Source organism: Lissotriton helveticus, chromosome 12, assembly GCF_964261635.1.
Source record: "Lissotriton helveticus chromosome 12, aLisHel1.1, whole genome shotgun sequence".
NCBI classification, from domain to species: domain Eukaryota; kingdom Metazoa; phylum Chordata; class Amphibia; order Caudata; family Salamandridae; genus Lissotriton; species Lissotriton helveticus.
This window is the reverse complement of record NC_136073.1, coordinates 764,143,860-764,167,323: the sequence shown is the minus strand read 5'-3', so window position 1 is coordinate 764,167,323 and position 23,464 is coordinate 764,143,860. Positions and strand designations below refer to the sequence as shown.

General features: G+C 44.8%; 1 protein-coding gene across 1 annotated transcript in view; it reads left to right on the top strand.

Moving 5' to 3' along the window:
- SMG5 (SMG5 nonsense mediated mRNA decay factor) overlaps positions 1–23,464 on the top strand; it is a 397,003-nt gene that overhangs the window by 34,535 nt on the left and 339,004 nt on the right. Inside the window, exons 2-3 of the mRNA XM_078669528.1 lie at positions 3,431–3,529; positions 7,460–7,583. Of these exons, the coding sequence (XP_078525654.1) occupies positions 3,431–3,529; positions 7,460–7,583 (223 nt within the window). The remainder of the gene's footprint in view (positions 1–3,430; positions 3,530–7,459; positions 7,584–23,464) is intronic.

The following is a 23,464-nucleotide window of genomic DNA, read 5'->3' as shown; positions in this document are numbered from 1 at the left end:
TTTAAAAGAGTTTATTTCTAAGTTGGGTTGTCTCGTGTGTGGCTTCCAGTGGTTTGTGCGTGACAGGTCTGTCTTTTTATCACACCCCTCTGTTGCTTTCATTTATTTCCATGGAGCAGAGAGACTTATGTTGTGGCCGTCTCAGCAGCGGCACAGCTTTCACATCGTCTCGTCAGTATTGTGAGGGGCCAACGGCTAGGACAGTCTAGCCTGCTGATGCCCTGCTCAGGTCTTTGTGGCAGGAGACAGTTTAGCCTGCTTCCTCTTGAGTGCCAGTCTGGTGTGTCTCTGCGCTGGGCCCTTTGCCACCATTGCCAGAATTTGGGATTTAAACGCCACTGTCTTGCGGACTGAGAGCTGGCGCCCTGCCCTCCTCAGTGGGCACTCTGTAATTACCTGTCTCGCCTGCACACCTGCTTCCGCACACAATCCTATGTCTGGGCTGTTCCCGTACTATGAACAAAACGAATGGGAATCCCTGTACCTGCTTGTGCATGTGTGAAAAGAAGCTTTTAAAAGCACCCTGTTCAGACCTGGGGAGTCCTCGTCCACCATGACGGCGTGAAGAGCTGCTTTAAATCCATTGCATGCAGCTGCTTAAACCTCCGCCACAAGGGGGCACCGTGCAGCAAGGCAACAGAGAAGACCAAAGGACTCCATCTATCTCCCTAGAGCTCTATAAATCTTTGCACCAGAAGTTTGAGTCGGAATAATATCACTAGTTCTGATCGAGCTCTCCATAGTAAACGTTTTTAAGCTCTCTAGTAAGTAGCAGAGGCGGCTGTTGTTCAGTCTGATGACCGTGTGTGCACCACGGTTGGACACAAGGCTCAGCTGAGGTTCGAAGTCGTAACTGCAGACACTGCAACGGTCAGTGGGAGCATTTAAATCGCCGAGCCACCCTGCCAGCCTTACAAAGAACAGTGGCAGCAAATGATGGACGGAATCCTAAATGAATCATTTCTTCCATCATTTACTGCCGCAGCCTTACAAACAACCCCATACACTATTGACCCTCTTCTCTTGCCATAAATTGTGTTTACCCTATATAAGGCTTTATAGGAAGCCTTCATCTTATGCAAAGCCTGAAGCATAAGAAAGCCCCCCTAGTGCCAGGTCTGCAGCCATTCTCTTAATGACCTCGCAAGGGGAGCAGAAACGAAAAAGAGTAGATAGGAAAGGGGGAGCTCTGATGGAGGGAAGGAGGAGGAGCATTAGGAAGGATTGGTCGTCCTCAAAACACTGGTATTTATTTATTCCTTTTATTTATAAAGTTTTATATAGCGCGAACTTGATCCCGAAGGATATCAGAGCGCTTTACAATTTGAGGCAAAGGTAACAAATCTAGTCTTATCGCTTGGGTGCAGCATGTCCAGTCCAGTCTTTGGTGTAGCCTCTCTTTGCTGGGTCCAGGGAGCAGCAGAGCAGTACTCCGGTCTACTTTTGTAATCCAGTACTGGGCTCCTGGGGTCTTCGAACGGGACAGTAGTGCCTTCAGGGGTACTGTCGTTTCGAAGCGAATCTCGCCTCTGCACCATCAGAAGTGGGCCTGACTTGTACTTACTTCTTTGTGGACCCCATCTGCCTTTCAGAAGTGAGGCTGTCATCTGCCTGACTCTGTCCATCAGAACTTGCCTGACTTGTGCCGAGCTCATCTATCTTTCAGATGCGAGGCTGTCATCTGCCTGACTATGTCCAGCAGAACTTGGCCTGACTTCTGCCTGAATTTATGGCTCCGTTCTCCCGATCTCATTAGTCAGTGCTGTTTTTCTTGTTTTCAAATTTAACATAATTAAATAACAAGCATTGAAAATGCAATAGGTCTTGCCTTTTATTAAGTTAAAGCCATTTGCTTTGCTATACAATTTCATTAGCAAAGCAAATGGCTTTAACTTAATCAAAGGCGAGACCTATTGTATTTTCAATGCTTGTTTCTTCTAGAACTGTTATTCAACCCAAGACAGTTCTGAGACTTGGCGATGCTGGTCTCCTGCTCATCGAACCTGTTTCCAGTTCTTAAGAAACTTAAGCACAAATTCCTGGGTCTGTCTGCTGGCTGATTGTAGGCCCAGACACTTTGAGAGGTCGTGTTGGACATCTTCAGGAATTGGCCCCCTCATCCCTCTTTAGTGTTTCCCAAGAGCGATTAGCTATGAACCCAAAGCCTCCTGAGTCCATGCCATCACAGGCTTTGGTAATTAAGAAGTCACTAGCTGTAATGGCACCGATCCGAATGTTGCTTACACAGATTGTTTTTGTTATGTTGCTTCTGCTAAACCTAACCCCTCTGATTTTCCTTGCTGCACCACTGGATCCTCTTGAATATATGAATCACTAAATCTTCACCTCTAGCAGTTTGGTTCTGCATGTTTATGAATATTTGGGACTCTTCAGATGGCTTTTGGAAAATGGCAAAACTAGGTGTCATTCGTCTTTTTGATCATATGAAGAAACCATTCTTTTTCATTTTTATTTTATTAATCTGGGGAGTGACATTTTGACACTTCTAAACAAATCCTCAAATATGGGATAGTCTATCCTGACACATGTAGTGCCCTGTGGCTGCGAGGTTACCCTCCACAGGCATGCCGTGATCCACTCCACAAGCTTTTCTGGGGATATTCAGGCTACCTTAATGAACATGCACTTTCAATTGAGAGCTGTATGGTGAGACTGCAGATTCCTCTGTGGAACAGTTAAAAAATCTATTGCGTCACAGTGCACTCGCTGCGATTAGCCTCCCCAGTCAGGCAGTTCCTCCAACAATATTATTGGTTTTGCAGTTTGGTGGTGGTGGTGCGTTTTGGGCATGGCGGCCCATGCCAGCTTGCCTACCGGATCTTAACATGATTGAGCCTGTAACACCTTAGCAAGCCCCTCACTAAATGTGTATCTACCCTGAAAACCAAAATGTTGGGATGCCATCAAATGGGGGTTAGCATCGCTTTGCAAAAATCCTAAATAAATGTATATGTTTGATCATATTTGACTCATTATTTAAATGACACAACCCTACTTAGCTAATTGTGGAATTTTGTTGTATGTTTCGTTTCAACCACAACTTCTTGGGTTGGTGTTTTTAAAGACTGGGCATTTAGATTGTACAAACCTTCCACACTTGACTGCTAATGCATTGCGTTTTTGAAATTGAATGCACCAGTTGGATAACTTGAATCTTATGTACGTTATTAATTTGGCTTTTATTGCCTTTTTGACGAGTGTTTTTTTTTTTTATGACCATGCAAAGTACAGCAAACTCAACCACCAAATATGGTAAGAAGTAGCAACTTATCCAACTGGACTGCCGTAGCCAAGTTGGGCAGAGGCTCAGGAAGGTTTACTCTCAGCCTTCTCATTCTCCTAAAAAACTCTTTTGTATTGTTACTGGCTAACTCATAAAAGTTTTGGTCTACTTTTTTTCCTTTGGCAGAGCGGTGGTGGAAGCTGTGCATAGACTAGATCTCATCCTTTGTAACAAAACTGCCTACCAGGAGGTGTTCAAGCCTGACAACATCAGTCTGAGAAACAAGTAAGTCTACTGAAATATACTTTGCATGCAAATTTTTCTCTTTTAATTTTGTTTGTTGTGCTGTAAACCTTTTGAACCCTGAACAGTTGTGATTGTTCAGTAGGAAACTTTTCTTTATTCTTTACACGAGTAAAGCATTGGCACTGTGTTCTCAGATCTATATACAGATTTTTGTAATGTACAGGCTGCTTGTTAGAACATGCTAAAGTAACCGAACGTATGTTAGTGGATGGTGAGCAGTGTAGTTCACAAGCCAGGCACTACCCAGTCCGTGTTTAGCAGAGATGACAATATTTCAAGTGTGCATATTGAAATAATATTTCACCAAGGCTTTTTTTTTAAGTTGTGCTATTTGTAAGTTTAAAAAAAAAACTATTATAAGACCATGCCAATACAACACACAGCTTGCTGTCCACCAGTCACTCTTGGAGTACGCATAAAATGTGAGTTAGAGGTTTTGGGTATTCTTTGGTTTTGAAAGTACTGCATGTCAGTAAGTCACAGCTTAACTGATCAGTTTAACATCATACAGTTCAAGCAACACGACTGTTGGGTGCTTGGTGTACTTTGAGGATGTGCATATGTTTCTGATGTGTAAATATTGTGCAGCCAAATTCTAATAGTAGGTAGTCGGCTTGTCTAAATTCATGTACAGAGGGACTTTTTTTATCAAGACCTAGCATGTTTTTGCTATGTTTAATGTGAATTACATTACTGCTCATTCAGTTTCAGCCATAAATAGTTGTTACTTTAACCTTTTTTACCTGCAACCTTCTTTAGTCTACAACAGTGGTATAGCTGGCCCAAATACTCTTAGTGGGATGCCTCATCTTTGAAAGGGAGAATGTGTTTGATACTATTGCATTGTTGAGGCACTTGACAATGTTATGTCAGTTGTTAAAGTACTCTTTGAGAATCTTTGTATTATTGGTTGATGTTTCAAACTCCTTTATCCTTGGCATACTTCCATGTTTAAACTTGATATTCCTTTCATTTGTACTGTTAGATGTGACATGCTTACTGTTGTTTTTGTCAGGCTGACAATTGAGAATGCAGGTGTTCACACTGGTTATAGGCGAATGAATGGAGCTAATTGATTGTTTTGCAACCAGCCTTTAAGAATCGTATGTTACTTGTTTAGGTAAAAGCAACAAGATGACTAACCTCAGTGAAACATGTTAGACGGATTGTATGGTGGGAAGAAATAAACAGCCCGCATAGGGTATCAGCTAGCCAGTCTGCTGGAAATTTTCTATATAAATAATGTAGTATAAACCAGACACTGGCAGTATCAGTGTATTATGTAATATAGTACAACGAATAATTTAGGACAACGATCGGCACCCTCTGGCTTAACACTGCTATGTGTGAACCATAGTTAGGAGCGAGAAACTCAGCAACACACAATGTTGTCAGGAAAGAAACCAGATGACTGCGATCTTGAAATGGACTCTGCATTTACACTGGACCGAAGATACTATGATGACGACTAGATTGTATTGCAGCTCTGCGATAATCATTTTTCCATACTGTGCATCTCCAGCTAACTTGCTTGCACTGGCTTCTAGAGTCTCTGATTTCCTCCAGATCAGCAATGAACTCATCGAAGAGGATTTAAAGCCGCTCATCACCGCTTGGCAGTTCGATCTGGACTGTTCCCATGAGGCACAGGGTTAAGACTGATTTGCATATGAGAAGATGGATTTAACCCTGATCTCTTGACTGGGGGAGAATGTATGAATTATTCAGCATTCCGTCCATCATTTGTTTGCGTAGCACTTTTCACCCTAAGAGGGATGGGAATGCCCAGACGTGGGTCCCTTGCTCCTTGTTCCATTGGATTCAAGCTAGCCTGGCTGATGAAGGGTAATACTCAGAAACCGGTCCCAGGATACTTGTTTCAGGTCCAGGGAAGACTTGGCTTGCATATGGCTGGGTCTAAACTCGAGTGGCATGGTGAGCAAAAGAACGATGGATTTAACCCATATCTCTTGACTGGCGGAGAATGTATGATTTATTCAGCATTCCTTCCATCATTTGTTTGCGTAGCACATCGCCACTGCCTCAACAGGCCAGGAACATACCATGAGCCCTAAAATATGACCAGAACAAATACACAACACACAATGTAATTCCTGCCACTCACCATGCTTTAGATAATCTGCCTTTTCTTACTGTTCCCCAGGCAAAGTGGTGTACTCCACATTGCGGGCATTGTGCGTTATGGCATGCTTTGTGTGCATGACTAACCATAATTGTGGATATTCAGTGGTTTTGCAGATTTGAGCCAGACCCCTAACTCCATATATATTTTTTTTCATTGAATTTCACTTGTTCTTACAATATGACGCACTCCCCTAACCCCTCTGCTAGTGTCCTCCCATGGGGGATGGTCATGTATGCCCTCCCATGGGGGATGGTTATTTAAGCCAGGCCTTATGACACCGCCTTGCTTCTTGCATTTGCGGTTTGAACAGACATTTTCACCTCTCTATAACCTCACTCTACCCTTTAACCTTTAGTTTGTGTGTGTGTGTATATGTGTGTGTGTGATATAGTTAGGTTAAAATGTACGTAAAAATATACATTTTAAAATAAAATAGTTCAGTTGTCTTTTGTATTTTTGGAGGACTTAGAAACTTCAGCAGTGTGTGTTGGTTGAGGGAAAGCTTGCAAGAGGAGTTGTTGTTTCACGTGATTTCCTTCAGCAATGATGACTGATTGCGCCAAAGAGGGAAGTGAGTTTACTGTCCAGGGATTATGGATTGAGTTGTCTCATGCATGTACATCCAGAGGAGGTCTGTCCAGAAGAGCTGAAGGTTCTCCTGATCCTATAATTCCAGAGTCTTATTGGCCCCAAGGTTGTGAAGACACTAGATACCTAGTTTGGGGCATATCCATCCATGCTTTGTTTCCAAGGGTGGTGCAAAGAACATCCATGCCTTCCTCCTTTGTTGCAAAGTCTCAACATGCCAGGTTAGTTCTTCTTACTTCATGCAGATACACCATGGAGGAGGTTGGATATATCAGAATACACATTGGCAAGATGCATCTTCCATAGGACAGTCTACAGCAGGGTGTGGTCCCCAAGAGCCATTGCCAAAATGTCACTCATTCAAGTTTACTTGCTTTTAATGTCTGCTCAAGAATAAAAAGGAGTATCTGACCTGGGAGTCTGGGTCTAAAGGAAGCGCTTATTCAAAGTAGCTGTTATGCGTTAAGGAATTAGCCCTCGGGGTCAGTTACATCTTAAGGCTACTTTAATAAAACATCAGCTGTGGTTACCCATTGCAGTTATTGGTGCGATGTATTGGTGGTCATTTTTCCACTCCTAAATGTATATGCATGTAGACTGCAAATATTTTATAATATACTTCACTTGTTAGACTACTTTATTGTTTGTCAAAGGAAATGGAGGGAGGAACAGAGATTTCCCAAACTAAGATCTTTATGTTTAACACTGGAGGTAGGAATAACATATGCTGTTCAATCCACTATTAAATATTTCCCTAGAGAACTCCTCGTGACACAGTACCCTGATGCCCTTTCTGTTTCAAAGTGACTATGGATCTGTTGGATACGACCAAAATTGTCAAGCGTCCATTCTGCTCAATATTTTAGGTCAAAGTACCAATGATCTCCCCCGCCCCCCCCCCCCGACCTCTTCTGTGGATTAGCCCATGGGTGTGAAATATTTGTTTTAGTTTTTATATTCACGAACTAGTTTTAGTTTGTATATTCACGAACTAGCTGCATGTTTTGCCCAGATGCTGTCCCTTTTTAAGGAACTTAACATTCTCCCAAAATATCTTCTGAAACGGAGGAGACTTATCACAGCTGAACAAATTGTGGTGGTGGCGGCGTAGACTAAAAAAAGTGTCTTTTATTCAGCTGGTGGCAGCCACTAACTATTTTTTTCACCCTGTTTAGGTTACGAGAGCTGTGTGTGAAGCTGATGTTCTTACACCCAGTGGATTATGGCAGGAAAGCAGAGGAACTACTTTGGAGAAAGGTTTACTATGAGGTCATCCAGCTTATCAAAACAAATAAAAAGGTAAGTGTGACAATATCAGTCTTTGGATTTTCCACATTGATAAGTATTACGAATTATGCTGTCGTGTATTAACCAATTGGGGTTCTGGTCTTTGGTGATAAGCTTCTTGGGAATTAGCTTACCTACTTTAAACAACATTTTACTGACAAGGAGCTACAATGCAATGGAAGTGGTGTAATTCAAACTACTCCCATTGAATTTAAGACTGCAGGCTTGGCCACTTTTTTTTCCCTGCTATGCTACAGTCCAACACTGCCAGTAGTGGTGCTCTGATGTACTTGTTGGAGCTACCAAAATATGGGACTGTCTTTATGCCTGACAGTCCAGAATAGTGATAAGCTTAAGGGCAATGTAAGTACCAAATTATTTGTTGCCAGATTGAAGCATGTTAAGCATTGTTTCCTAATCTTGTGTAGATTTGCTTGGTGCTTTTATCTTCATTTCTCATGCATGAAACCCTTTTTTCCAAATGTTCACACATTCCTCTTAAAAGGCACAAGGCCATAAATCACTATTTTACTGCCTCTTCAGTTAAGTTTCATGATTTACAAGAAGGTGGTAATTATTTAGCTTTGTGTATTAATCAGTTCCAATGGATGTAGCTGGATGTTTTTGTCCGTTATGTGGAAATCATCTCTGCAGTGCATAACTATACAGCCGGTGCAAGAAAACAACCATAAGCGGTTGTATGCAGTATTCGTCGACCTTACTGCCGCCTTCGATTCCGTGGACCATAGCAAGCTATGGAAAATCCTAGAGGCTATTAGGGTAGAATCGTCAATTGTGCAATTCCTGCGACAATTACATGTGGGGGCATCGGCTAAGGTGAGACATGGCCTCAAGGGAGAATGCACCAAATCATTCCGCGTGGAGAAGAGTGTTAGGCAAGGCTGCGTATTGGCCCCATTCCTCTTCTCCATATATACCAACGCTTTGGAGGAGGAACTGAGGGAGACTCACCGAGACGCAACAACAAGCAGATTGTCTCACTTCTCAAGCGGATGATGCAGTGCTAATGGCTAGAACCAACATAGGCCTACAGAGAGCACTCTCCACTTACATTGAGTTTATGGCCAATAGGGGTCTAAAACTCAATGCAAAGAAAACCTTTGTGATGACGTGCGGGAAGGGGGTTACTAAATGTAGAAGCCTAGTCGCGGGTAGCGATAGAATTGAATCTACCAGAACATTCTCGTACCTTGGTATACTACTTGAGGACACAGGCTCTTGGGGTCCAGCGGTTAAGAGCAGGATTCTTCTGTTTAAGCGCTTGATCGCGGCGGTAATGAACTTCGCATCAAAACTGGGAAAAAAGCCCCCGGAGATCCTATTAAAAATTTACTTAGCAAAATGCAGAAGTATTGCAACTTGCGGGGGTCTGGGGTTTTTATAATGTAGCTTCCTTACAAGTTGCAGAAAATGCTTTTTTAAGATTTATTCCAGCTGTTCCCCAGAGTGCTCCAGTTTTTAACTGTCATAGTGAACAGGGAATTGAGCATATTACTGATGTTATTAAAAACACAACCCATTTTACTCTGGCATAGAGTCTGGACCTCACCTACATTAGGCTTACACATTGTGAAATTATTATGGATATAATGGCCCTGGACCATGCTAGAAATATTCCCTGGTTAAACTATGTCAGAAACTTGTTTAATGATCTGAACAGACCAGATTTTTATGATATGCCAGAGTCTATTTGTCGATATCCAGAAAAGATTTGAAAACGCTATGCCTAAATCACTTTGAGCTGCTCAGATTAACAGTGGAGATGAACAAAAAATCCGTGCTTCGGCACCAAATGACCATGGCCTGTTATTCTATCCTCGAGAGAACGCCAGACCGGTGAAGTTATCTGCGTTGCCGGACCGGACAGAACTAAGCGGTGTTTAACTCCCGCATTGACGCAGTCTTTGAGCTACTGATGCGAGCAATTGAATCCTCACATCTTGTAACGTTTTCCTGCCACGAAAATTATACCTGGCCCAGGGAATAAAACGGGCTCTTCAATTCTAAAACGTGAAGAGATAACGCTTTGGAAACGAAGACCCTAAATACAAACAACATTAGACTCTGCAATTTCTGGCGCTTATTGCATAGATTACGTAAAGGTAGATTCACGATACCGGCCCAATTAATTTCCTTGCCGCCTAGGAATCAAAGGTGACACTTCTCTAATTTCAGGGAAGCTCACGTCCTGATGATGATCTAAAACAAACTAGATCGAAACGCCGTCGACAAACTCAAGGAAAACTCCCCCATTTTTTTATTGTATATAATTTGTGTGGGAATACCCTTGTGGTGACATCTTTGTATATAAATGTATATAAATGCTTTTTTAATATATTCACTAAAGTCACTTTGAGCACTTTTGTCACATATGTGAGCACCTGATAAGAAAGTAATTATCGCTATTGCTAATTTGTTGTATAATTTTTGTTAAATATTGTAATAAAACTGACCTATATGGTATTCTACCGAGACCTTCTCCCAGATTTAATTTTATGAATTAATTTCATAATTTACAATACTTTTCTCAGGACCTCGTTGAGGCCACCAAAAACCATTGTAATCTCTGCAAGTACTGTTATTCTATCCAACCTTACCTGATCTATTGCTTAGGAGGTTGCGATAGATATGTTTTGACCAGGTTTAAGTTTGAGAGCTTTCATCGCCTGGTAACTTTTCCAACCATAAATAATTGGTCTAGGGATCTTGTCCTCTGCCCATGCGATAATCTATCTTTGCAAACAACTATGCACGTGGTCCCATTTTGTAAATATTATGCCAGGGAACGTGCAAGATGGATTGCGCTTTATCTGAAGCAGGGTGCATGGCGACAATGCCGTCCAGCATTTTTATTTTTGCAGCTACTGGATAACTAATATTGTATAGGCATCACGACTGGCCTTTTAAAGAGCATTCTGAGGAAGCGGAATATTATGACCTGTTAGCTTTTTTTTATAGGGAATAGGCATCAAGGGTTTTATTATGATGTAATTTTAGCTTTCTCTGTATGGAATGTTTCTAAATGTATTCATGAATTTGTTTTTTCAAACTGGTGCTTTTATGATTTTAATAACCTGCTAAAATCAAATAAAGCATTTTCTTTCGGATTGATTTCAGTTCTGTATAATCTTCAGAAAGTAAACTAAGCGATGAGGCATTTGATGTTGTGACTGTAAAACGTGGAACTCTATGAGCTATTTTGGCACCAGTTTTTGAAAGCAGTTTCATGTATGTTGACTTTGTTACTATAAAACATCTCAATATCAAAATACTCCTCTGGTGAATTAAAAAGAAAATGAAAATTAAATCCTATGTGTGCAAAGAAGTTGATTTTCAGGTGGAGATGTGGTTATCGTTCTGAGATTGGTTATGGGGGGGGTTTTACAGGGTGAACATTATTAGTTTTGTTTCTGTGTTCGCTTTTTTGGCTTTTTGTGATTGGTATTCTAAGCTAATACCCCAAATGGGTGATGCCCACTTGTTGAGCTAAAATTCTGTGAGTGGCTGTGGAATTTGTGAAATTCCTCTCCCTTGATCAACTGTCTTTCTGTTCTGTTGAGAGCAGACCTTGCATGTTAATTCAATTCCCACTGCAATTCCCTTTGTAACTGATGGATTTCTACTGTTTTATTAGGTCTCGGCTAGCCGCGCGAAGCGCGTCTCCGCCGAGAACCTTTTGTCGGCGTGTGAGCTTCCCAGGAGACAATCCTGGTCGCGCGCATCGCCTTGGAGGCGATTTTCAAACTGACACGCGCACGCGAACGAGCGCTGTGGCCAGGCGCTGTCTCCTAGGAAGCTCAAAACACCACATGCGCATACACACACAGACACACACACAAGCGCCTACGCACATACATAGACACCCACCCCCCCGCACACATACACACGCGCGCACACACACGAGTGCACGCCCCCTCTCCCCCGCCGTCGCACACATGCATACACACACGAGTGCACCGGGCCCCCCCCCCCCTTTCAACTTACCAGTTCAATTTAGAGGGACTCCGCTCTCCTTCTGGCGTCGCGAGACGATTTCCCTCCGCCTGCCTTCTTTTCCGGTCCAGACGCAGCCCCGCCTCCGTCACAGGCGACTTTGTCTGACTTCCGGGGAGGCTGCGTAGAAAATAATGCTGGGCTCGTGAGTAACAGTGACTTCCTTGTTTTGCTCTGGGATTCTAGTTGACTAAAGTGTCAGAGTGATATGTTGTCATTTTTTTAGAGTTCGTTTTCATGTATTTTGACCTGTGGCTGCCACACTTTTTTTAAAAACGCTGTTTGAAACAAATTGTATTAACAAGGGGTAACTTTACACATACAAAGAACAACCGGGCTTTACCCCAAGGGCTGAATGATGACTTTTGCAAATTACCTGTCCTTAATTTGCAAACTTTTTTATGTCAAGGAAACAGGTGAATAGAAACCTGGTATTACCTAAAACAAGTTGGGCATGTGTGGAGTGTTATGAAACACTGGCCGAGCGCAAAATAACAAGTTCGGGGTGGAGCACGAGCTGGGCGTGAGGTATGCTGGTCCGTGGAGGGAGGGAGGGGTAGGAAGAGCCTCTGTGGGGTGGCTGTAATTAGGAGAGCACAGGGTGTGCCCACCTCATCTAACGAGGCCTTTAGTGCCGGCCCCCTCGGCCCATGCCCTCAAAGAGATCAGAAGGCCGTGGCCTGCTGCCCATCACAAAGGGGACGGAGACAGGGCGGGGGGATGCTAGAGCCCTCCCGGCCAGAGTGTCTCCAGCAAGCTGGGGCTGCTCCCCATGACAAAGGTGGTGCTGACTCGGGTGAGGGGAGGACACGGCCCCCCTCCGGACAATGTGTCTCCAGTGAGCCCGGGACTGCTCCGCATCACAAAGGTGGAGCAGACTCGAAGGGGACAGGGCCCTGGGCTGCTCCCCCGCCCCCACAATGAGTCTGCAGAGTAAGATTGGAGCCTGCTCCCCATCAGAAAAGCTTTAGAAACCAACTCCCGCCGAGCACTCCTGGGATATGGCTGGGATGGGGGTCTGTAAGGGGCAGTGCTGAGCATTGGATCCGCAGCGCTTACAACCATCTAGCTCGGTGGTGGATGCGCACTCACGGTAACCTGTGCTTCCCACAGCACAACTGTTTCTACGAACGTGTCACCTTCACTAAAGTCTGTTCTCCCCGATATACTGACAGGTCCCCGGAACCAGCTGCACGGACGGACAAGTAGAAGCAGCTTGGATACATATATGCACTGCATTATAGAAGAGGGGATACAGCAAGATCTGTCACGAGAGCGCTGCACCCTACAGCGAGGTTTAAACGGGGATCTGTGCCTGTCTGGTCCCCCTGGGATATTACAAGATCATCTCTGTTGCGTGGGACATGGCAGGACGGCGAACATGTGCCGCCCCGCTGCACACACGAGAGAAACCGTAATTTCTGCCGCTCACACGAGAAAAAGAATCACATGCAACCCCTACTGAATATACTGACAGGTCCCCGGAACCAGCTGCACAGACGGACAAATAGAAGCAGCTTGGATACATATATGCAATATCTGCAACGCATAGGGACAAATCAGCTAGACACGGAGAAATACCTCAAAGCGATGCTACACATATGTACGCATCCCTGCAGCTCCGGTAATCAGTAGAAAAATACCGTGATATACAGACAAATACGTTTACGCCACGGTACAGATAGCTTCACTACCTGCAAGGTCTGCTGTGCCCACAGATGATTACCGGTCACAGACTGTCGCGCGCAGGGTCTACACATAGCATCGATGCACGGGCGCACACGAACTGGCCCTCTCCGCTGCACGTGGGGGCAAATACAAAACTGTGCTACACATATGGACGGACGCTCCACACTGGGACAAACCCCTGTATGCTTCAGATAAGAAACGACTGCAAGATCCGCTACACACATGAACGGCAACTCTCTGCTGCACTTGAAGTTTAGCAAATATCACACAGCATTATAGAAGAGGGGATACAGCAAGATCTGTCACGAGAGCGCTGCACCCTACAGCGAACTGGGATCTCTGCCTATCAGGTTCCCCATGGCTCTTTAGGGAGAGCAACGAGCGGCGCCAGCATGCGAGAGCCCTCGCTGTGCCAAGCTGTAGGTGTGTCTGTGTGTGTGTGTGTCTGTGTGTGTGTGTCTGTGTGTGTGTGTCTGTGTGTGTGTGTGTGTGTGTGTGTACACAACCATTGTCCGTAGGTGTGTCAATGTGTGGGAAGTTGTGGGTGCTTGCATGAGCGTGCCGGTGTGCAAGTATGGGTGTGTGCACAAGTGTCAGCGTGTGAATAAGTGGTGAGTGTCCCCTGTGTGCAAGTTGTGAGTGTGTCCGTAAGTTGTGTGTCGGCATGCGTGTAAGCACGAGTCAGTGTGTGCAAAAGTTATGTTGTGTGTTTGTATCAGCGTGTGTGCAAGTTGTGTATGAGTGTCAGTGTGTGTGTAAGCACGAGTCAGCATGTGTGCAAGGTGTGGTGTGTGTGCCAGCCTGCTGCACTGTGTGTCTCTGGGCCTCGGCAGACCCCGGCTGTTCCCCAGTCCAGGCGAGGAATGAGCCCTCCTCCCATATCCTCAGCCAGCCTCCTCCGTCACTCCCTCCCACTCCCTCCTCCTGCAGCCTCTCCCTCCCCAGGGACAGCGGCCCTCCCCATGCCCATCCAAAAGCCCGCCCCACAACTTCACCCAGCCTCCCCTGTCACTGCTCCCCACCAATATCAACAGCACTAACCAGAACAATACGGTACAGTGCATTTAATTCTTCGCGATTAATTCTTCGCGTTACTATGATCGATGCTGGCCTGGACTGTGCGCTCTTTATGTTTTTAATGTGAACATATTATTTACTTTTGTGATTTCCTATAGCGCTAACATGGGCCGGAGGCATCAGGGCACTTTACAGTAAAGCAGAACATGTGAATAACATCCAGACCTGGCCTTTACATAACTGATTAGTTGCTCACATGACTCGCGTTACTCCTGACCTGTGCTGTATCTGCTCTGTGTTCCTTTGAACATTACTGACAAACCCTCACCTTCTATCATTTATTTTTAACAATAATTGCCAGTAACCCCCCAGATCTCTGCCGATATAAATAACACAATTATTACTGCCCAGTACTACACCTTTGCAAATACATTTTGTGAAATATTGGCCAGTAGGTCACATATTTTTAGTTTATATGAACAATATTGACCGGTAAGGACCAGTGCACGACTGACAAGCACACAAACATGACAATAGTTGGTGCTGCTGTGTACGAGGACAGTGTGCTCCCGTTGGTGTGTGCGACTGTGCAGTGAGAACACTGTGCTCCCGTTGGTGTGTGCATGAGGGCAGTCAGTGGGCGCGCACGCTGGTGAGCTCAAGCTAGGGTCTGTGAGTCTGTCCATCTATGGAGCAGTGCACTCAGAAGAGGTATGTGTGTTTGTGTTATTGTTGGTGTGGGTTTGTGAACTATGAGAGTGGATTCGGCTACGGTATGCCTGGGTGACTGACTGCATGTAGTGATTGTATGGGTGACGTCTGTTTGGGAGAGATTAAGCTATTGGCATTGTAAATGACATGCCATTTATTTTTCTGTTTTCAAAACCAACACATAAATAAAGTTTGTCATTTACAATGCCAATAGCTCTAACTTTTGCAAAGGCGAGACCGTTGCATTGTAAATGCTTGTTTAAAAGTCTGCCAATTGTGGAAACTTTCAATTTTAATGTTACAGCAAATATGACAGAGGGTTTAGATTGATGAGTCTTTACTCTAGAACTAATGAAACAAAGAATGTCAGTAGCAATGTCCTAAAGTTTCTGATGTCCTCCACACCATGTGTGAAGTCATAAGTAGTGCATTTGGAGCGTCCCCCCCCCTCCTCCCACCCCAGCGCTCACGTGATAGATGTGAGATGTGGAAAGCAAGCAAGTCCGCATCCCAGGTATCCTTCCTCCTTGTGCGGTGTCATAATATTGAACAGTGGGCTCCTAATCCTACTGGAGCTTGCCAAAAACTTGACCGTCCTGTTGTTCCATCGAACTTATCAGCCTTAAGACATCAGAAATGCAGTAAATAACGGCATACATGTAGTTAACTTCGAACCTACATACTCACCAGAAAGTAGCTGATAATCACTGAAAATGATTCCTTAATCTCTACACAAAAAGAAATGTAAGCCCTTCTGAAAGAAATACAAGAGAGAATCTAGTATCTCAAATACAGAAGATGCCGAACAATGTATGACATGGGAGTTTCCTCATATGATTGTTTAGTAAAGTTGACAATCCCAAAGGCCTACAAATTATTTTGTAGTGTAGTGCGCACAAAAGGTACAGACATCAGCGTCACCTCTGGCGATGCCTAAAAGACCTGTGTTGGCCAGACTGTTGAATTTGAGACTGCGACTTACTGCTGCAGACTGCACACTGGAATGGTTATTCACAGTTGACAATATCATGTTCTGTTGTTTCATGAATACACTGCAGCAAAGGAGCAAGAGTACTTTTTTAAAGCAGTGAAGCTGAAGTTGCGGAACGTAGGCCTGAGGTTTTTCTGCTGTTTCCTGCCAAGTTAAAGATCATAAAAGAAGATGACAACAAAAACAAGCATTACAAATGCAATAGGTCTCGCCTTTCATTAAGTTAAAGCCATTTGCTTTGCTATACAATACCATTAGCATAGCAAATAGCTTTAACTTAATCAAAGCCGAGACCTATTGCATTTTCAAACCTTGTTAATAGGGTAAACGCTCTGAGTAAATGTTGTAAGCTCCGACTGCACCACTGACAGTGGTTCCAGTATAAAAATGTGTACACACGGTTTCAAAGTTTAGCAATATGAGGCTATATATAATGCTCCCAGATGCAAATATTTGCAGAAGCTTCAAAGCAATATTGATGATTCTTTGCTTTGAAAATAAAATGTTCATAAAAAAATGAAAGCCGGATAATAAACATTTTGCTAAACTACTGTAACATTTCAAGTACCATTTCTTTGTAGCATCATTTAGTAACTTGTTGATGCATGCTTGTATTTCCCAAAAACATTCATAATGGAAAATCAGTGTAACCAGTTTCAAAGAGATTATGGGAAACAAAATAAACAAGCACTGGCAAACCAGTATGTCTGAAATTGGTAGTCAGCTTTTTAGTTTTGTCAATGTGTAACTTGTTTTGGCATGGTTTTCGTAAAACCTTATTGGTGTGGAAGCTGCCGGGCCCTCACCGTCATAACAAACATTGGCAAAAGCAAAAACTGATTTTTGGTCTCAAAAGCAAACACTGCCACAGTAGTTAATGTCACTGAACAAAACTACTTTGTGTGCTGATATGCTACTTGTGAAAGAGCAGAATGCTGTCACTCACAGTAAAGCCAGCCGATACACAGAGAGAAAGACCGAATTTTAATAAACACAAAAGGTCACGGTCAATGCCAGACCAAATTACGGGCCCCATTATTAAAGAGAGTCTCGAAATTGCACCCATGACACGTCTTTGCATTAAGTGCAGCTATACAGCTTTTGTCAATTCTCAAGAATTTACAGAAATAATACAAGAAATAGTACCCCATGAAAATATTTAGCATGTGCAAATATGCATGTGTAGATTTGCTCATGCGAAAATCTGAGTGTTTGAAAATTCACTTTACCTCCAACCACTTTTTTCTCAACTCTGGAAGAATGTTTATGCCTGCCATTGTTGGAAATTTACTCCTGAAATTTCTCAGTATGGGAAAAGATTAGAGAAGAGTTGTTGAAAACCCTTCAAACATGCAAGATAGTAGGTTTGCACATACTCAAAAGGGTATTCTAACCCAGGAACGTTTGCTTACCACTACCTTCTGCCCCAGTATGTAGATTTGTGGAAACGTGGCAACATAAGGGGATTGCAAGTATCAAACACAACTATGGTATAAGCCCTGGCATAATCAGAGAGGATATATCAGTGTTTTTATATAATGAGATTGCTGCCATAATTAGTCGCTGCACTACATGGCACCAGAAGGGGCACGTGGATTTTGTTACAGGACAAGTAGATTTATGAAGTAACCTGCCCCATGGAGAAGTAGATATTTGTATTAAATTCCACATCCCTGTGTTTGGGTATTTACCTTAATGAGATGTGCCAGTTATATGGCTCATCTAACAATTTTAAGAGAACGGGTACAGTTCTGTAGATTAGCTGTAATTATAAGGCATGCTCTACCAAGCCCTATGGAAAATCCTCCATAGTATGCAAAGCTACTCTACTCTTATTCCTGACATGATTAACATGTTATGCACTATTTTAACAATGCTTGCAATCATACTTAACCTTTAGAAATAAATATTGGCACTTTATAGATCACCAATTTATATAGAAATAGTCCGTAGTACTACATGACAGCTCTTTAAACGTCTGTTTTGAAACTTCTTGCGGAGTCGCAGCTGGGGGGAGGCAGGGAGAACCTGAGGGTTGCAAATCTAAAGGGCCAGGCTCTGGGGGGATCCAGGGGAGAAGGCTGCTCGATTTACATAAAGGCCCGCTTTGCCTATCAAATGTGTCCAGATTAAACGCAAGATGAACTGTGTATCTGGTGTCAGAGAGTGCTCGGGGCTGGGCGGGGCCTCTTGAAGGTAAGAGGGGCATAAGCCCTAGATTGACTTTCCTCCCAGGGAGAGGTTTAAAGCAGTGCTCCCCGTACTTCATGAGTATCTTCTCCAGGGGGGCTGTTGCCAGCACCACTGGTTTTATTATGGAGGCGTCCATAACCTCACAAAAATAATTGCCAGTGGGGAGGTAAGTTATAGAATTCTCCTCTAGGTAAGTCTCCTCAAAGTCGTTCATATTGGCCAATAGCATGAGGCAAATGATTGGGTATGTTTCCAAACAGGATGAGCCAGTATCAACGCAGGCCAATGGCTGCAAGTATGCTGGGATACCAGCATATTCACTGAGGGGGTTATATAGTGGGGATCTTCCAAACCAATGTATCAGCCCATGGGGCTAATAACCGTAATAGGCCCTGCTGGACACCAATCGCCCACTTAAAATACCTTGGACAGATGGACTCACCTGGGCAGGTGTCCGTGCTCACAAAGGATCGAATGCAGTAAGCATTGCAAATACAGCCCCCTCCCCCCCTCTCCTGGAGGGCGTGGAAGCTTCAGACGTGTGGGGCACAAACAGATTTTCAGCACCCGGCCGCGCTGCAGATAAGGGCAATTGAATGTGCACGCCGTCTCGGGGCGCCGTAGCGAAATAGCTACAGTGCTTGGTCAAGTTTGCCTCCGCCCCATACTTGGGGGCGGGCCTTGTAAGCACCCCTGCTGGGTTTTTTTCTTCAGAAAATAAAAGGAAAAGTGGTGCTATTTTTGGAAAAGGTTTATATGTTTGCGAGCGAAAGGGAGGCTGTGCAGCTGTTAACTTTATCTTCCAGGTTTCTTAGAGTACCCTGCTCTGTTCACTGTACAAGACTTAACATCAAGAGTGAGGATGGCTGGTGCCCAACTACGTAGCATTAAGGGAAACGTTAACATATTCTGTCTCAAGCCTGAAGGAAGAAGATTCAAAACTTTTGTGGATGGTCACGTGATTTGGCAGGAGCTTCTCGTTCAAAATCTTGATCAGTTCTTTAAAATTTTAAAAATCACCCTTTATGGTTGTTGTTTGGTCCTTTTCTGTTCCGTCTTTTGGAACTCAAAGAATCCTGGAGAAGGTTCTACTGTGGCAGGTTCATGGTTCTGAACCTACTGGGGTACATGAACATTTTTAAAAAGTCTAGCTTCCTACTCTAGTAAACTGGAATAATATATGTACAAAGCTGGCTCAAAAATCTGATATACAGTGTAAAGAGCCCCGGTTTTCTCTTATGAGTGGACAGGGGCTTGCTATGGCAATCCCAAAGTGCTCTGTTAGAGGGTACTGTGGTCGATCAGCCTTAGGCTTAACACAGACACCTGAAAATATACACAGTGGTCACTAAATGACGAGTCAAAAAGCAGATCGACCACAATTTATCAAAATGGAGGACATTTGGTTTCCAAGCTAACCTCCTGTCTCATCGGAGACGAGGCGGATGCTACCCTTGATCGCGTTAAAGACTCGTGGACCATGGCCAAGTCTTTGGGCCTCACTACTGCCCCCAGGGCTTCATCCACTTTCCCTTCCTTTCGTGGCTACGGAAGGGGCTACCAGCCGCGCCAACCCTATTCCGGCCAGAGGGCTCTGCAAGTTCAGCATCACGTCGGACAGGTTGATGCTGCAAATAGTCCGAAGGGATTACTCCCTCCCCTTCGAAACTGCCCCTTCTTCTATGCCTCCAGCATACGATCGTCTGACCGAGGATTACCTTGCGTTGATACGCGAGGAAGTCAGTGCTCTCATGGCCAAGGGAGCTATAGAGAGGGTCCCCGGGCCTGAAGTAGGCAGTGGTTGCTATTCCCCCTCCTTCCTGGTCTCCAAGAAGGAGGGGAGCCTATGTCCTATCCTAGACCTCAGAACCCTCAATCTCTCCTCAAAAAGTAGAAGTTCAAGATTCTCACCCTTGCTCAGGTCCTGTCTGCCTTGGACCCAGGAGACTGGATGGTAGACCTGGACCTGGACTTGGAAGATGCCTAGTTCCTTATCACCATCCTGCCTGCGCATCGGTGCTACCTACGGTTCAAGGTGGGCCTCGAGAACTTTGTTTGCGGTGCTCCCCGTTGGCCTCACCAGTACCCCTCGGGTGTTCACAAAGGTGATGGTGGTCGCAGCTCATCTGCGGAGGTCTGGGATTCCAGTCTTCCCCTATCTGAACGACTGGTTGTTGAAGGCAGGCAAACAGTTGTCTCCCACCTCCAGACGTCGGCAAATCTCTTGCATTCGCTGGGGTTCACGATCAACGTGCCAAAATCACACCTTGCTCCCTCTGTCGCTTCTCTTCATTCGGACGATGCTGGACACGGTGCAGTTTCGAGCCTATCCTACTGAACGGCAATTCCAGGATATTCAGGCTACGAAACCGATGTTTCACCAAAATCCAGGATAGAGGTTGAGACTGACTCTGAGGCTGTAGGGCCTTGCAGCATCCTGCATCCTGTTAGTGACACATTCACTGTGGCACATGCTGGCTTTGCTGTGGGACCTGAAGTTCCAGTGGGCACAGCATCGAAGAAATCTCACCGACCTGGTTCATATTTCAGAGGGCACTGTGAAAGATCTGCAGTGGTGGATGACGGACCACAAATGATTCAATGGCAGACTCCTCTCCCTTCTCCACCCGGATCTCATGGTAGTGACTGACACGTCCCTTCTGGGCTGGGGTGTTCATCTGGGAGAGGTGCAAATCAGAGAACTCTGGTCTCCGGCGGAAGCCATTCTCCATATCAACCTGCTGGAGCTTCGGGCAGTCTGACTGGCACTCAAAGCCTTTTTGCCGTCAATAAGGGGAAGGCTTGGTCAAGGGTTCACAGACAACACTACCGCCATGTAGTACTGCAACAAACAGGACGGTATGGGTTCGTGGACCCTTTGTTAAGAGGCTGTGCTTCTATTGACTTGGCTGGAACATCGGGGCATTTCGCTGGTGGTACAATACCTGGCTGGTTCTCTGAATGCCAGGGCAGACAAGCTCAGCCGAAGGTGCTTTGCGGATCATGAATGGCGTCTCCATCTGGAGGTGGTACAAGGTCTCTTTCAGAGGTGGGGAGAGCCTTGGTTATATCTGTTTGCATCCAAAGAGAACGCGCAATTTCAGCTGTTCTGCGCATTGGCGTTTCCTAGACTGCACTCGCTCGGTGAACCTTTTCGTCGCGAGTAGAGCTCAGGCCTCCTATATGCCTTTCCACCCATACCACTTCTACCCAGAGTCCCCAAGAAGATCAGGAGCGACCGGGCACAGGTTATTCTTGTAGCTTCGGTCCGGGCACGAAGAGTGTGGTATCTGAGCTTATGGAGATGAGCATCGATCCTCCGATCAGGCTGCCTCTTCGGGAGGATCTCCTGCGCAACAGCAGGGAGGGTCCTCCACCTGAACCTATCCACTCTCCGCCTCCTTGCATGTTGATTGAATGGCAACAGTTAACAGCTTTTGACCTTTCTCCTGAAGTCTGAGAGGTTATCTTGGCAACCAGGCGTCCCTCTACAAAGTTAGTATACGCCTGCCAATGGAACAAGTTTTATATGTATTGCACAGACCGTTATATTGGCCCTTTATCTGCTCCTTTATCTGAAGTCCTTCTCTTCATTCTTTCTTTAGCCTAGCAGGGCTCTGATCTGGAGACTTTGAAGGGCTACCTTTTGGCCTTTTCTTCGGCTGCCTGATTAGCCATGCTTATTTAAATCTCCTATAGTGCAGAGATTTTTGAAGGGGCTAACCCATTTGTTTCCCCCTTCACCTTTCATCATGCCACAGTGGGACTTTAATTTGATGCTCACTTTTTTGATGTGTGCACCGTTTGAGCCGCTGCATAACTGTCCTCTGCGTTTGCTCACCATCAAGACTGCTTTCTTGGTGTCAATAACCTCTGCCAACAGATTAGCGAACTACAGGGACTATCCTCAAATTCTCCACACGACGTCCTATCCGGATAAGGCAGTACTCTGGACTAGAGCATCTTTTCTTCCTATGGTAACACCCTTCCATCTGGGACTGGACTCTGCCCACCTTCTATGCACCTCTGCATCCTTCCAAGGAAGAGGAACGTCTCCACCGTCTGGACCTAAAAAGAGCATACTCTTTCGACCTGTTCGAATTAAAGAGTTCCGTGGTGGATGACCAACTCTTTATAGGGTACATGGGTGCAAGGAGAGGCCGTGCTGTCAAGAAGAGGACTATATCCCAATAGGTTATCCTCTGTATTAAAATTTGTTACGCCTTAGCGAAGAAGGAGCCCCCTGAAGGACCTTGGGCCCACTCCACCAGGGAAAAGCGTCCACCATGGCTCTTCAACGTGGTGTCCCAGTTTTGGATATATGCCAAGCTGCCACATGGTCATCTCTGCTCACATTTGCCAGATTCAACTGCCTGGGTTCCCAGGTTTCTCCAGTATTAGGGTGTCTTTCATAGATTCACATGCCTGAATCATTCCCCGTCGTCGGAGTGGGAGTCCCACGGTATATAAAAAAGCAATAATATGCTATAATAACATTGGAAAAAACAGTAATTCCCAACCAGGAAGTAAAGTAGCCCAAGCTACAGTAGAAAAAACTTCCACACTCATGACTATCCTAGTCATTTTGTATAGTCCAAACTACAGCCAATCAGGCGACAGCACCCACCAGAATGTTCTCCCCAGAGGCTCAAGCTCTCAGATTTTCTACCGCACGTCGTGTGAAGGGAGTCTCCCTGAGCTCTGCTCAGTTTTTTCTTCAATTTTCATAGTTTTTCTTCAATTTTTTCTTCAATATATCAGTTTTGTAATGTCTTCTTACATGAAGTCTACCTTCAGGCCCTGCGTGACTTGTGGAAAGCTGAGACTTTTTCCTGTGAACCCTCATGAAGAGTATATGGACCAGCACTCTGCCTGTCTCTGACATGGTAGGAGGAGAAGGGGTTGTTCTTGTGCTTAGACTATACCCCCCTTCTGATGTGGGAGGATTTTTTTGTTTGTCCTGCACGTTAAGATGTTAAGAGATGCTTCTCCTCTACTTCACCAGCTGAAGTAACATCACAATTAAGGGGTCTCTGGCCTTCTTTGAGTCTGTGCCTCCCACATCTACGCCCACGAGATTTACTCTCAGGCGTCTAGACTCACTCTGAGCACTTTTCTACGTAAAAATGTGCCAGCTTGTCGACGATACGTTCGATTTACTCTCAGAGGACAATCTCTGCAGTCACTGGTGCTCTGCAATGACGCCGCCTCCAGGCTTTCGTCGACGACAGTGAGGACAGTGCCCTCTTGTCGACTGCAGGCTCGTCGACCACTGGGA